At 30.9% G+C, this 12760-nt stretch overlaps 1 protein-coding gene across 1 annotated transcript; it reads left to right on the forward strand.

Moving 5' to 3' along the window:
* The first annotated feature begins 8031 nt into the window (after positions 1 to 8031).
* LOC130982609 (transcription factor SPATULA-like) lies at positions 8032 to 11308 on the forward strand. The gene is made up of 7 exons (XM_057906649.1): positions 8032 to 8493; positions 8859 to 8963; positions 9048 to 9113; positions 9199 to 9264; positions 10175 to 10486; positions 10578 to 10656; positions 10785 to 11308. The coding sequence occupies exons 1-7, from the start codon at positions 8140 to 8142 to the stop codon at positions 10928 to 10930; spliced, it is 1128 nt and encodes a 375-aa protein (XP_057762632.1). The 5' UTR covers positions 8032 to 8139; the 3' UTR covers positions 10931 to 11308.
* The last annotated feature ends 1452 nt before the right edge of the window (positions 11309 to 12760 follow it).

Genomic DNA, 12760 nt, shown 5'->3' on the forward strand with positions numbered 1-12760 from the left:
TGACAAACGAGCCAGCCATTCCGTGAGATCAGAATCTTCGTGGTATAGGCGAGAACTGATGGCGGCATTCAAGAGAATCCGGAAGGTCTAACCTTGTCTGTGGTATTCTGAGTAGGGTTCAATGATTGAATGACTGTGACGTGCTTCAAACTCCTAGCAGGCGGGGCGTTAGTGACAGACGCAAAAGAATCGATGGATTTTATTCCGGCCTGACCGAGAACCGACAGCTGATTACCCCATGCTGTGACAGAGCATAGGCAAACGTTTTCACTGAGAGGATGGGAGGTAGCCACTGACAACGGTGAAACCCTTGCATAAGCTTGCCATGGAAAGGAGTAAGAAGGATTGGATGAAGACAGTAGGAAAGCAGAGAGACGGAAGGGAAGGCATCTTCATACGCTTATCTGAAGCTCTCACCAATGATATACATAAGTACCTCTATCTTTATCTTTATGCTTTATTCGTTTATCACTATACCCATTTGAGTCTGCCTGACTGAGATTTACAAGGTGACCATAGCTTGCTTCATACCAACAATCTCCGTGGGATCGACCCTTACTCGCGTAAGGTTTATTACTTGGACGACCCAGTGCACTTGCTGGTTAGTTGTGCGAAGTTGTGTTTATGCCATGGTATTGAGCACCAAGTCTTTGGAGCCATTACCGGGGATTGTTCTGTGTATTAAAAAGTAGTGATCACAATTTCGTGCACCACCCTTCTATTTGACCATGTGAATTGTTGTCTTATCATCCCAAGATCAACCAATTAATTATCGTAAATGAAACCATTGAATTTTTTAATGGAGGCATCAGACTTCATATTCCCTCTCTCTTTTTCTCCATAATTTGTAATTGTATTCAAGTCACTCAAGATGATAAAGCTACCTTCAAATTGCTGAAGTCGAGAAGAGAGTTCTTCAAATTGATTGATTCGAGTCAGCTCATTAGTGCCCAAGTAAACTCCAACCAACCCCCAACTCACATTTTTATTCTCATCTTTAACCGAAGTAATTATGAAAAAAAGTGTTTTGAAACAGAATGTGTACCTCCACATGATTTTTTCATGCTAGAGTCATTCTTTCTGATGTTCCATTCGAGTCTACTAGTATAAAATTTTGATATCCACATGATCTGACTTTACATTCCACCATTTGAGATTAGTTTTTAGTTTTACAGAGAAAAATCATCTCAGAAGAGTGGGCTTGACACATCCCTTTAAGATTGTGGACTGTCAGGGGTCTCCCCAAACTCCGACAGTTCCACATGAGGATTCTCATGGTGCATTGGGTGCCACTGAATGGCTGGCACCTTCCACCATCTCTTGACCCAAATCTCCAACAACTCCTCCAGTTAATGATTCTGAAACTATCTCCCGTTTATCTTCTGTCCTTCTTTTAGTCCCAGACAGCATCTCCATCCCTCTATGGTTTGATCTAGCCATCTATTTTAGCTTTTTATATTTGATGGAATATTCAGCAGTAAAAATACTTGGCATGCAGTTTTCAGTTAGGTCCCCAGTGTTAGCATGCTTCATTTGAAAACTACTTGTTTCTCCCAACTGAATCTGATTTGAGCTTATAACCATAGCATCCTCTATACTTCTATAATCTCCTTTTCTTCATCACGTCTTTTATTCCTGGCAGGACTCTTGATTCCTTGATCGTACCTTTTTTTTGTCTTTGATACTCAAGTTTAAAAACTCATCTACTAGGCAATTTGGGAGTAGTTTCTTTGTGTGAAGGGGCTGACCCACTTGAAAGCTCTTTTCTCTCTTTCTGTTTCATCCTCCTTAGTTTTCACCTTTATACCAATTTGATCAACTCTGATCTATTCTCCTATCTTATCCTCCCTTAACTTAGTTTCCTTTATATCTTCCAAAAACACAACATTGTTTTATGGTCCATGGCCTATAGTTGCACAGTACAACACACCGTCCTTAGTCTTTCATACCAAACCGCCATTCCAATTGGAGACTTGTCAGGACCAACGACTTTAAGAGAGTCTTTTACAACTCGATTTTCATCAATAACCAACCTTGCTTTCACGATACGTGTCTCTCTCCTTTTAACATCAAATAGTCCCATATCCATCGTCTTACTGAGCCTTTCACCAATCTTTCGAGCAACCTCCAGCGTCTTAAAATTTTCAAAAACCTCCCAAAATTGGGTCTATATTGGTATCTCATTAATTAATTGTTCTCCAATACACACTCCCTCTTTTCAACACTAGACATGGAGAGCATAGTCCTTGAAAAGCCATGGAGAGCCTCTATCAATTCTCATAATATTCCACTTGATATCAAAGAAGAATTAGAATTGATTGTGATCAATATCCTTTACTGGAAATTTTATTGATCTTCTCCAAATTACTTTAAGCGTCCCATCCATAATTTCAGTTGAAAAGGATTTATCAAAAAAAAAAATCTTTTAACTAGACTATTAATACAGTTGGGAATAATTTCCTTTATATCCTCCTCTAATAATTGTATTATATCATCTCTCTTCATTACTTAAAAAAAAAAAAACAGAGCCAATTAATTTTTTTTCACTTTTATCATGATTTTTATCATGATTTAAGGAGGTAATGCCAAGAAAAAAAAAAAAAAAGAACTTGCGTTATATAATGACTCTAAATTAAGAATAAAATTCTGGTATGTATACAAAACGTTGATTTTAACTATACAAAAATTCTATAAAGTTAAAAACTCTACCAGAACATATTGATTCTTGACCACACTTGACCTATATATGATTAATTATGGTAATTGATTTTTTGATACGCATAAACATTGTATTACTTAGTAACTATTCAACTCTAAACCTTGATTTTGAGATATTCATGTTGAATTAATTGAACTTCTACTGAAGCCACAAAAATAAAATGAACGAAGCAACATTATTCTTAGAGATTTTTAAAGAAATATCTAACATATCTTTCTCTTTAATATCGGCATTGATTTCTCCATACTATTAGGCACTAGTCTGAGTCTCCTACTCACTCTCCTTCATCCTTGACCTTAATTGCAACAATGTGCCCCTCTCTCATATGAAAGTCAGAGTAAAAAAGCTGCATCCATTTCCACAAGAAGATACAATCATATCGCAATTTGCAAAAGTGCTCAACTATTTCCGTAACAAGATGCAGCATTGGCAAAAGACAGTGTGGTCCCACATTTCTCTTATTTAGAAAAATTAAAACATTGGGTTAAGGTCACCATTTAACCATCATTTAATACTTGACGATTATGTTAAATCATATAAGTTGTTCTCTTCAAATGAGATGAGACATAGCTATGAACATTAAATATTTTTTCTAAATAAATACGATAGTTACAAAAATGTTTTGATTTTAATTTAGGATTTAACTAATCTATGTTTAAAGGACACATTTTAAAAATATAGTAATAATTTTTTAATGTATTCAATGTATTAAAAATATAAAAAATTAATTTTTGTAATAAATTTTATAAAATATTTTTTATGGCATATACCATAAAAAAATATATTTAATCTATATTCTTAAGGTATAAGTTAGTAAAACCCTTTAATTAAAGCTGATATTTCGTAACATATGTTGTAATGATAAAATAATTTTTTTTATAAAATAAAATAAAAATCTTAAAATAAGGAACAAAATAAGATAAAGACTAATTATTTAATTAAATTTATTAAATTATTTAATAATTTTTAAATATTAATTTCATATAATTTTTTATACGTGAATTTCTAGAATAATAAAGCGTTGAAATATTTTCTACGAATGCACGTTTTGTCTTTAAGATTGGACTCAATTTTATGGATATAGAAGATTTAGGTGTGTTATTTTCAAATGTGAAGTTATGATGTACAAGACAAAAATGTGGGACAGATTTTTCTGAGCTTTAGGTAAAACAACTCTAGTTCATTTGATCGCACAATGAGGTGAAGCACCTCTTCTCTCCATATGCGAGTCTAACACCTCCTTTCCTTCCATATTCAAATTAAAAAACGTCAAGATTGAGGAAGATTCCAAATACACGACGTCAAGATTGAGGAAGATTCCAAATACACGCGGATGAGGTATATATTTTGGGATATATACTCAAGAACTCCAGATCAGTTATAATTATGTTTAAACACAAATCAAATAGGTACCGAGAGTACAAATAATTTTTAGGAGAAACCGAGAAAGAGAGAGAGAGAGGGGGTGATAATTTGGTATTGCTTGCCGTGTATGATGGTTGAAGCCTTATAACTGTGTGTGACGTTCCATGACATTGACGCAGATACTGTGGTGGTCCCTCCCTCAAGAACAGATTAAAGAGCATTGGATTCGTATATCACCCGGAGCCAATAATAGTTGGACACGTATCACAGGAATAAACCGGGTTTGGAAAAAGATATCACTAAAATATTTGTCACATATACTCGCCTTGTTGTATGTCGGGTTAAGGTGAGATTGGGTCGTACACGACAATGATAGAGATAGTGACACCATTAACTTAAGTTATAACATTAACATCTCCAACTTCTCTTCTCTTCTTAGAGATCTACTACTTTTGGTTTCAACCTTCAACCTTGTGTACACAGGTTATTAGATGTTTCCATAAAAAAGCTTACAATAATTATTTACGTATCGAAATTAAATATATATACATTTAGATTATCGAAAATATTTGAAAATAATAAATATTAATTAAAAACTATCAAAACTAATTATTTTGACTTTATTTAATATATTCTATAATAATAAATATTAAATAAAATTAAATTAAATTATTTAGACTAATTATTTTTTGTTTTTCTAATATTATCATTCTAATATTACCATTAGATTAATTATATCTAATGAACGACGCATTTAAAGAGTACTAAAAATAAATTTTTAAGTCCATAGCATGTGATGTGAAATGTCCAATTAGCTAGCTTGATCCTGCATCGTATGCCATTCTAGATAGCTCATCCGAATTAATTCAAGCAGAGTAGACATATATACATGTGTTTTTCAGCCTTATATCTTTAACTAATATGAGCATTTTCAATATTAATTCTAATTTTATTTTATTTCAAGTTTTATAAAAATATTTATAAAATTATATGTTATAAATAATAATTTAAAATTAAAAATAAAATTTATTTTTTAATATTTAATATTAATTCAATTAAATTTTTATATTATTTTAAATCATTCATCAATATAATTATATAAATGACAAAATTTTATTAATTTTCTATTAAAATGATATTATATTTTTAAAGTGATATCAGTTTTATTTGATAAATTAATTTTAATAATATATATTTTAATTCTAAATCAATTTACTTTTTAAAAATATCAATAATAATATTCTAAAAATACTTTATTAAAAATATTCTAAGTAACATCTGACATTCTTAGACTTGGTTTGGTAAAACTTTTTGATGAGGTGTTTGGTAAACTAAAACGACTATGTGCTTGTATTTGCAGTTTTTAAAAGATCGAAGTACTTTTGAAAGCACTTAAGATAGAACATTTTAAAGTTGACTTGTACTTTTCAAAATTTAAAAGTCTAATATAATCTTATATATTAACTAATTTTTAAATTTAATACTTACATTTATGTCTATTATAATATTTTTAAATTTTAAAAGTTATTTTATCAAACGCAATTAATATTGCCCGTGTTTATTAAAAGCTATTTTAATTTATTTTACTTACCAAATATAAATGCTACAACTTTTAAAAAATTATTTTTTAAAAATTAACTTTTATAAGCTACTTTTAAAAAATAAAAACAAAACTTAATCCATTGCCTTAGAACTTGGAAGTATAGGTTAGGTAGTCTAAATAAAGTGTTTTAATTTCTTTTCATTGTGCAAGTCCTAGGTTTATATATATACATCATTTAATTTTTACATAATGTGATATTAAGAATCAAATCTATATTTTTTTTAAAGTTAGAAATGAGATTCGAATTGAAAACGGGCATAATCCATTTATTTTTACTTAAAAAATTTGAGTTCGAATTTTACTTCTAATTACAAAAAAATCAAATCTATGTTTTAAATACTTAAATATTCTTAGATGTGTTTCTTTTTAATCCATGAAAGATATAGTAAATCAGAATTCATAGTTATATATAAGTACGTGGTTATTTCCTTAAATTATATATATACTATGTAACACATCAAATTTATTGAACGGTGCCAATTGCCAAATAAATACGAGGGAATTAAAGAAGAAGTGCGTATGATGAGGTGATTACGGAACACGTATAAGCATGAAAGTAATTAAGGGAACGCGTCAACGCAATATATTGAGCTTCCTAAGCTTTTTGATATAAATAAATATTGGCATGTTCATCTCATGGATCGGAAGTCATGATGCATGTAAGGTATTTGGAATCGAGAAAACACAGAAGAGGAGATTGAGAAGCATATATCAAATAGCGAGCTAGCTGGTAAGGACCACAATGAATTTACTAGTAAAAATGATTGTAGATGATGTCCATATCATTATCAGTATCAATCGGTATAAAGATTACAGATAGATGAAGCACATACATACAAATATACAATGCAAAGCCATTTAATAATGAAAACAAATTAAAGCATGCAGAAAATTATAGATAAATATAGATAGGAGAATAAACAAATAAATAGTAGTAGATTAATTTAAGGGGGATAATGTGGGTCACGTGCCATGCCGCTGCCACCTGTAGTGGGGCGTGCAAATGCAGCCACGGGAGCTCCACCACCGCTCCACTCTACTTGTCTAATGTCTGACATTATTACAGCGACAAACAGGAACCACACTACCATTATTTACAACCAAAACCAAGAACGGAATTGAACCCATCCTATGATTTTGATGATTATGCTAATAAATGTTGGTTTATCTATCACGTGCCTTTAGGATATATGTTAAAATTATAAAATATAATTTTTTTATTAAAAATATAAAAGTTTAAGTTTTTAATATATTTATTTTATATTTATTAAATAAAAATATTTAAAATTTTTCACTAATAATAAATTTATTACATGTCATAAATTCATAAATATTTTAATTATATTTTTTAAAAATATTTATTTTTTTATTTTTATACATTCAAAGAGTCAAAAAATTTATTTTAATCTTTTTAAGAATTTAACTAATTTGTCTTTTTATAAATTAAAAAGTTTTATTAAAAATAAAAAAATTTAAATTTTCAATATATTTATTTTATATTTATTAAGAGAAAATATTAAAATATTTATTAATAATAATCTTATCATATGTTTTTAAAATATATGTTAGTTAAATCTTTTTTTTAATTAATTTTTAAAATATTATTCTTTAACTAAATTCTTATTTTATTTAAGTGGTTTTTGGACAAGTAGATTACTAAAAAATAAAGAAGTTACTAATTTTTTATCGATTAATATTAGTTAATTTTTTAAAATTTTATTTTTAACTTACATTATTGATATTTAAATAAATATTTAAAATTACATATTAAAAGAATATAGTCCAAAATCTGGTTAAAAAGAATATTCGAAAATAAAATAAAATATCCAAACCTAATTATGATCTTCTTAAAAAAACTATGAGAGATGAGAAATATATATTTGTAATTCAAATCATATCTTAATAAATCGTGAGGAAAAAAGAGTAAAAAAATAATCATTTTAAGATAAAAAAATGATTAATAATTTAATAGTTATAAAAAAAATGGACTCAATGCAATATACTTTCTCGTTTATATAAAACTCTTGAATAATATGATCTTAAAACTTTGAGGATAGCAAAGATTGTATACACAACTCTAGATTTCAAAAAAAAAAAAAACATATTTATCCACTAAATGGTAGATTGAATTGCAAAAATAAGAGGAATTAGTGGATTGCATAGAGGGCATTAAATAGGAAAGCGTGTTATGGCGCGTGGGGTGGTGATGTTACCATAATTTGATGAAAAAACCCGCCCACAATTCCCCATGAACATGTCCTTTGTATCCTTTTTGCATCATCATCTGTTTCTCAAAGTAGTTAACATTGCCATTAACTTGCCTTTCCAAACCCCAAACACCGCACGCAAAACCACCACCACCTCCTTCCAACCATAACCATTTCTCTTTCTCTTTCTCTTTCTCTTTCTGCTACCAACTTTACCCTTCACTCTCCTCACTTACAGAGAGAGAATGGGAGATCATATGTACAACTATGACAAGAATCTGTCATCGTCCTCTTCTTCACAGGACGAAATCTCTCTTTTCCTGCGTCAGATTCTGCTGCGTTCCTCACAACCTCACCAAGATTCACCACCACCGCCACAACAACAACAACAACAACTCCCTTCTTCTTCTTCCTCTTCTTGTTTCCCATCAACCTCACAGCTTCAAGATGGGAAGATCTCTGCACTTGGTTCCACCCCTGCTGGTTTTCTCTCTGCCTCCTCCATGAAGGGGCACGGAGGTAATTCTGCTCCAAATGTCTCTTCTTCTTCCGTAGGACTCAGTGCGAACGATACTGATGACTATGATTGCGAAAGTGAGGTATATATATCACTCTCTCTCTCTTTTAGCCTTTCTAATTGTTTCATGTTCTAAAGGTAATGTTGTAAGAGAAAAAGGTAGCTGCCAGATTTTTCATACTATGGTTCTATGCAAAATAAAATAATATATCATGAAACTGACACATTAGGTTTACTCAATGTCCTGGAGTGTAACATACAATCATACATAACATAATAACTTAATGTTATCTAGTTCTCTGGTTCTTAGCTTGTTTATAGTCTGGATCTTTGTGGAACTTTTTGATTTAGGGTTAAATTTCTTGCTAGGATTTGAGGTAAGAAAAAGCTGCACCTTTTTATGTACTTACTTTTGAAACACAATTGGTTGGGAATTTCTAAATGTAGGAGGGTGTTGAAGCCTTGGCAGAAGATGTTCCAGCAAAGCCTGTACCTTCTAGGAGTTCATCAAAGAGGAGCAGAGCAGCAGAAGTTCATAATTTGTCAGAAAAGGTTTTTCTGAATTCCTACCGTGGCTTTCTGTGGTACTTGGTTTTGATTTCATTCAAACTTATGGTAGTTTTCCTTGTTGAGCAGAGAAGGAGGAGTAGGATCAATGAAAAGATGAAGGCCTTGCAAAATCTAATTCCGAATTCTAACAAGGTAACTCTAGAGTTTCTTTCATCCTTTGGTTTTAAATGGTGCACTTTATGATCCTTTCTTCAATTTTGTTTTATGCATGTTGCAGACTGATAAGGCTTCAATGCTGGATGAGGCTATTGAATATCTTAAACAGCTTCAGCTCCAAGTACAGGTCTGTGTCACTTTTACATCTTGCATTATTGTTATGTGGCTGGCCGAATTTGCCCCAAGCTGTTGATTCTTGAGTTTGGATATACTAGTCGTTTGTGATAATTGCATGATTTTGTAAACACATTCCCATTGTTTTAAATGGACAGCATTACCTCATTGAAGAGAGAAAACAACAGGAAATTAAGAAATGAATGATAAGAAGAAAGAAAGCTTAGATATGATAGTAATGATCCAGATAGCGTTATTAAGGAGTGCTTATTATTGAATACCTCGTCGTTCAATATTCTAATACAATTTCCATATATTGCTTCCCAACCTTATAGGATAAATTATCACTCTCAAATGACTCACAGCAAAAATCATAATAGTAGTGCCGTTCAAATTGAAATATTACCAAAGAGGTCCTTAGTAGAAATCCTTTCATAACCAATGATAAACAAGTTGTATAATAGGAGAATTAGCAGAATCAAGGATCACGTGTGAAGTTTAATGTTTGTCTTCGACCTATTAGGCAACTAAGAGTGCAGTTGCTTATTGCAGAGAATAAGTTTGATCTTATTGTTGACTTAGTATTTACAATTGAGTTTACAGCAACTATCAATGGGAAAGTTGTAGCTGCTCAGAGAGTCAGAGTAAAAGGAAATATTCAATCAAAATTGTCATAACATTAATTGATAACCTAACCTTCATTAGTTTCATTATGAAAAAGCAGGGCAGTATAGGCAATATATTTTGGCATAATTTTGCTTACAATTAATAACATTATAGCAGAAATTCATGTGGGGCTTCTTGTGATGAAGAACTCAAAGCTTATGCTTACTTAGATTATATGTTATATCCAATGGCCATAGAAATGGCTTTCAAGGAAGATTTATTCTAAACTGTAGGGGAAGTTTATGATAATATTTCAGATGCTATCGATGAGAAATGGATTGAGTTTGCACCCTATGAGCTTTCCCGAAGGATTGCAGCCTCTACAGTTCTCAAGAATGAGTATGGAGTTTAGTGAAGAAAACAGGGCCATCCCTGTAAACATGACAGAAAGTCTGCCTTTGCACCAAGGCAACCCCTTGCACTACGCATCCCTACCTAACAAACCAACCATGCCAAATCAGCCATCAGTGACTTACCCTCCATATCTTAATAACTCAGAAGCGCCTTTTGGGCTGGAACCGCCAATCCTAACACATATAAAACACCTTCAACCAGGAAGATTTTCTGAGGTAAGCTCAACAATGTGGAATGAATGTCACATCTTGCTAAAACTATAGTACTAGTCATTGTTACATGTTCTCATTTGAAATGTAAAAACAGGCGCATAGGGAAGACACACTGCAGCAGCAGCAATCAAATGCAAGCCATTCAGATACCGATCCATTAGGTGGTTCTCAAGGTGTGTGCACTTATGTTTCATCCAATATAATGAAGTTATATATGCAGTTTAACTATTCAATTATGATTTTATAAGAACCTCACGGTCGTTCCCTAAACCCCCCCCCCCCCCCCCCCCTTAAATTCCAGTTGCAAAAGAGTTGGAGACAGGAACCATGGTCACAACATCACTCTCCTTTGACCTGCAAACATGTGAACCTAAGGACAACAACCCTTTGCAAATTTGCATTGCTGGAAGCGATCAATCATCATCAGTGATCATTAGGAATAGTTAACCCACGTTATTCTTGCATCACAAGTAACATAGTTAAGTAGGTAATTAGTACATGATGCCATTAAGAAACTATATTCAATATATATACCTTGATCACCTTCATGCGTGGAATGCAGCATGTCCTGAAAAGTATTCATCAGTGCAAACGGAAATGGTGCTTGAAATGATAACAGGAAGACGAGGGATTTGAAGCTTTTGCAAAGCTTCCTATACTTATTTTTGTATTTTAGTTTGCTCAGGAAGATCATACCTTGAGCATTCTATGGTGTTATCTACACGCGTCTTTTCCTAATTACATGAGAGTAGAATATCTCTCCAGTTAAATTATGTATTCATGATGCTAGGAGAGAGAAAAATTGCCAATTGTTGTACACTTGCACGTGGTATATTATCTTATTCATCATATTATTATATTAATTATGAAATATTCATTATGATGATTTTTTGGGCTTAAAGATAGTACTAATCAGCTGTTTTTCAACTTTTAAAGATGGTGTGTCATTTTGAAAATTAGTCTGTTAATTGATAAGAGTATTTACTTAGGCATCTAATCAAATAAAGATATAAAAAAACATCCCTTCAAAAAAATATTTTGTTCAAAAGTGTGATGGAGATGGAAGATGGTCAAGAGACTATGCAAACAGTTTGTTACATTGAAAGAATTAATTAGTATTGCATTGCTTTATCTATCATTTTTTTCATATCCGAAAGAATTATTCATATTCATGTGCACAAGAAAAAAAAAATGCTAAAATAGTTTTGTGCACATAAAAGAGGGTAAATTTATATTTGAAATTGCATATGGTATATATGTAGTGTATTTTTCTCAACTTTAATTTTTTTTTTTAGTAAATAGATAAAAAATTTAAGAGTCGATAAAGGTAATAAACGAATAAAAAAAAGGAGAGAGAAGCACCCACTGAAATCTTTTTTTTTTCTCCCCATCTTTTCCGTGTAACCCTCTCTATCTCTCATTTTCTTTTTCTTATTCCTTCAAAAAAAGAAAAGAACTCAACCCCCTTCTTCTCTTCATCTCTTCTACACACTAGATTTCATTTTATCTCTCTATTTTATTTTTATTTTAATATATCATTTATATGAAAAGAAAAATTTTATTTTCTCACAATCTCAAATTATGAAGTTTCATCTTAATGAGTAAAAAAATATTTAATTTTTAAATTTCAATTATTATTAAAACTTTACGTAATTTTTTGACTCAATAATTAGTTATATCTCCAAATTTTATTATTTTTGTACTTGTGGATATACTTAAATCCAAAGTTAGGATTATTAAGTTAGGAAATTTGAAACTTTTATTAGATTGAATAAGATTATGTTAATTAATAATATTAGTAGCTCATAAATATTATCATTGTCATATTTCTAGAGTTGTAGTGTTACTAGACATCATTTAATAGCTCGTTGGCGTATTCAGAGTTACTTCCGGTTATGTGGAACTAAAATGTGAGTGGATATCAAGTCTATAATTATTTTTAAGTGTACTATTATCAATATTTAAATTGAATAATTATTTTTAGCATTTGAAAATATTTTATTGTTGTGATTTTTGAATTATTAGAATGAATATCAATTTTTGAAAAATTCATAATTTTATAAAAATACACACGAGACTATATTTATATATTTTATAAAGCATATATTTTTTTATTTGACTTTGTTAAATTTTAGTTAAATTTTTAGTATGTATTCTTATATATATTATATTTTTATGAAATTTAGTAATATATTACGAGCATTAGAGATTTGTTATATGTGATTTGATTTGGGAGACTCTGACTAGAAACCGTAGTTAACGGCAGTTATAACATTA

This window comes from Arachis stenosperma, chromosome 5, assembly GCF_014773155.1.
Source record: "Arachis stenosperma cultivar V10309 chromosome 5, arast.V10309.gnm1.PFL2, whole genome shotgun sequence".
Lineage (NCBI taxonomy): Eukaryota > Viridiplantae > Streptophyta > Magnoliopsida > Fabales > Fabaceae > Arachis > Arachis stenosperma.

What these genes read in the sequence shown, in the direction of transcription:
- LOC130982609 (XM_057906649.1), top strand. Translation starts at nt 8,140, where the DNA reads ATGGGAGATCATATGTACAACTATGACAAGAATCTGTCATCGTCCTCT. An exon ending in AACCAGGAAGATTTTCTGAG is followed by an intron (nt 10,487 to 10,577) that starts GTAAGCTCAACA and finishes ATGTAAAAACAG; the next exon opens with GCGCATAGGGAAGACACACT. An exon ending in TCCATTAGGTGGTTCTCAAG is followed by an intron (nt 10,657 to 10,784) that starts GTGTGTGCACTT and finishes CTTAAATTCCAG; the next exon opens with TTGCAAAAGAGTTGGAGACA.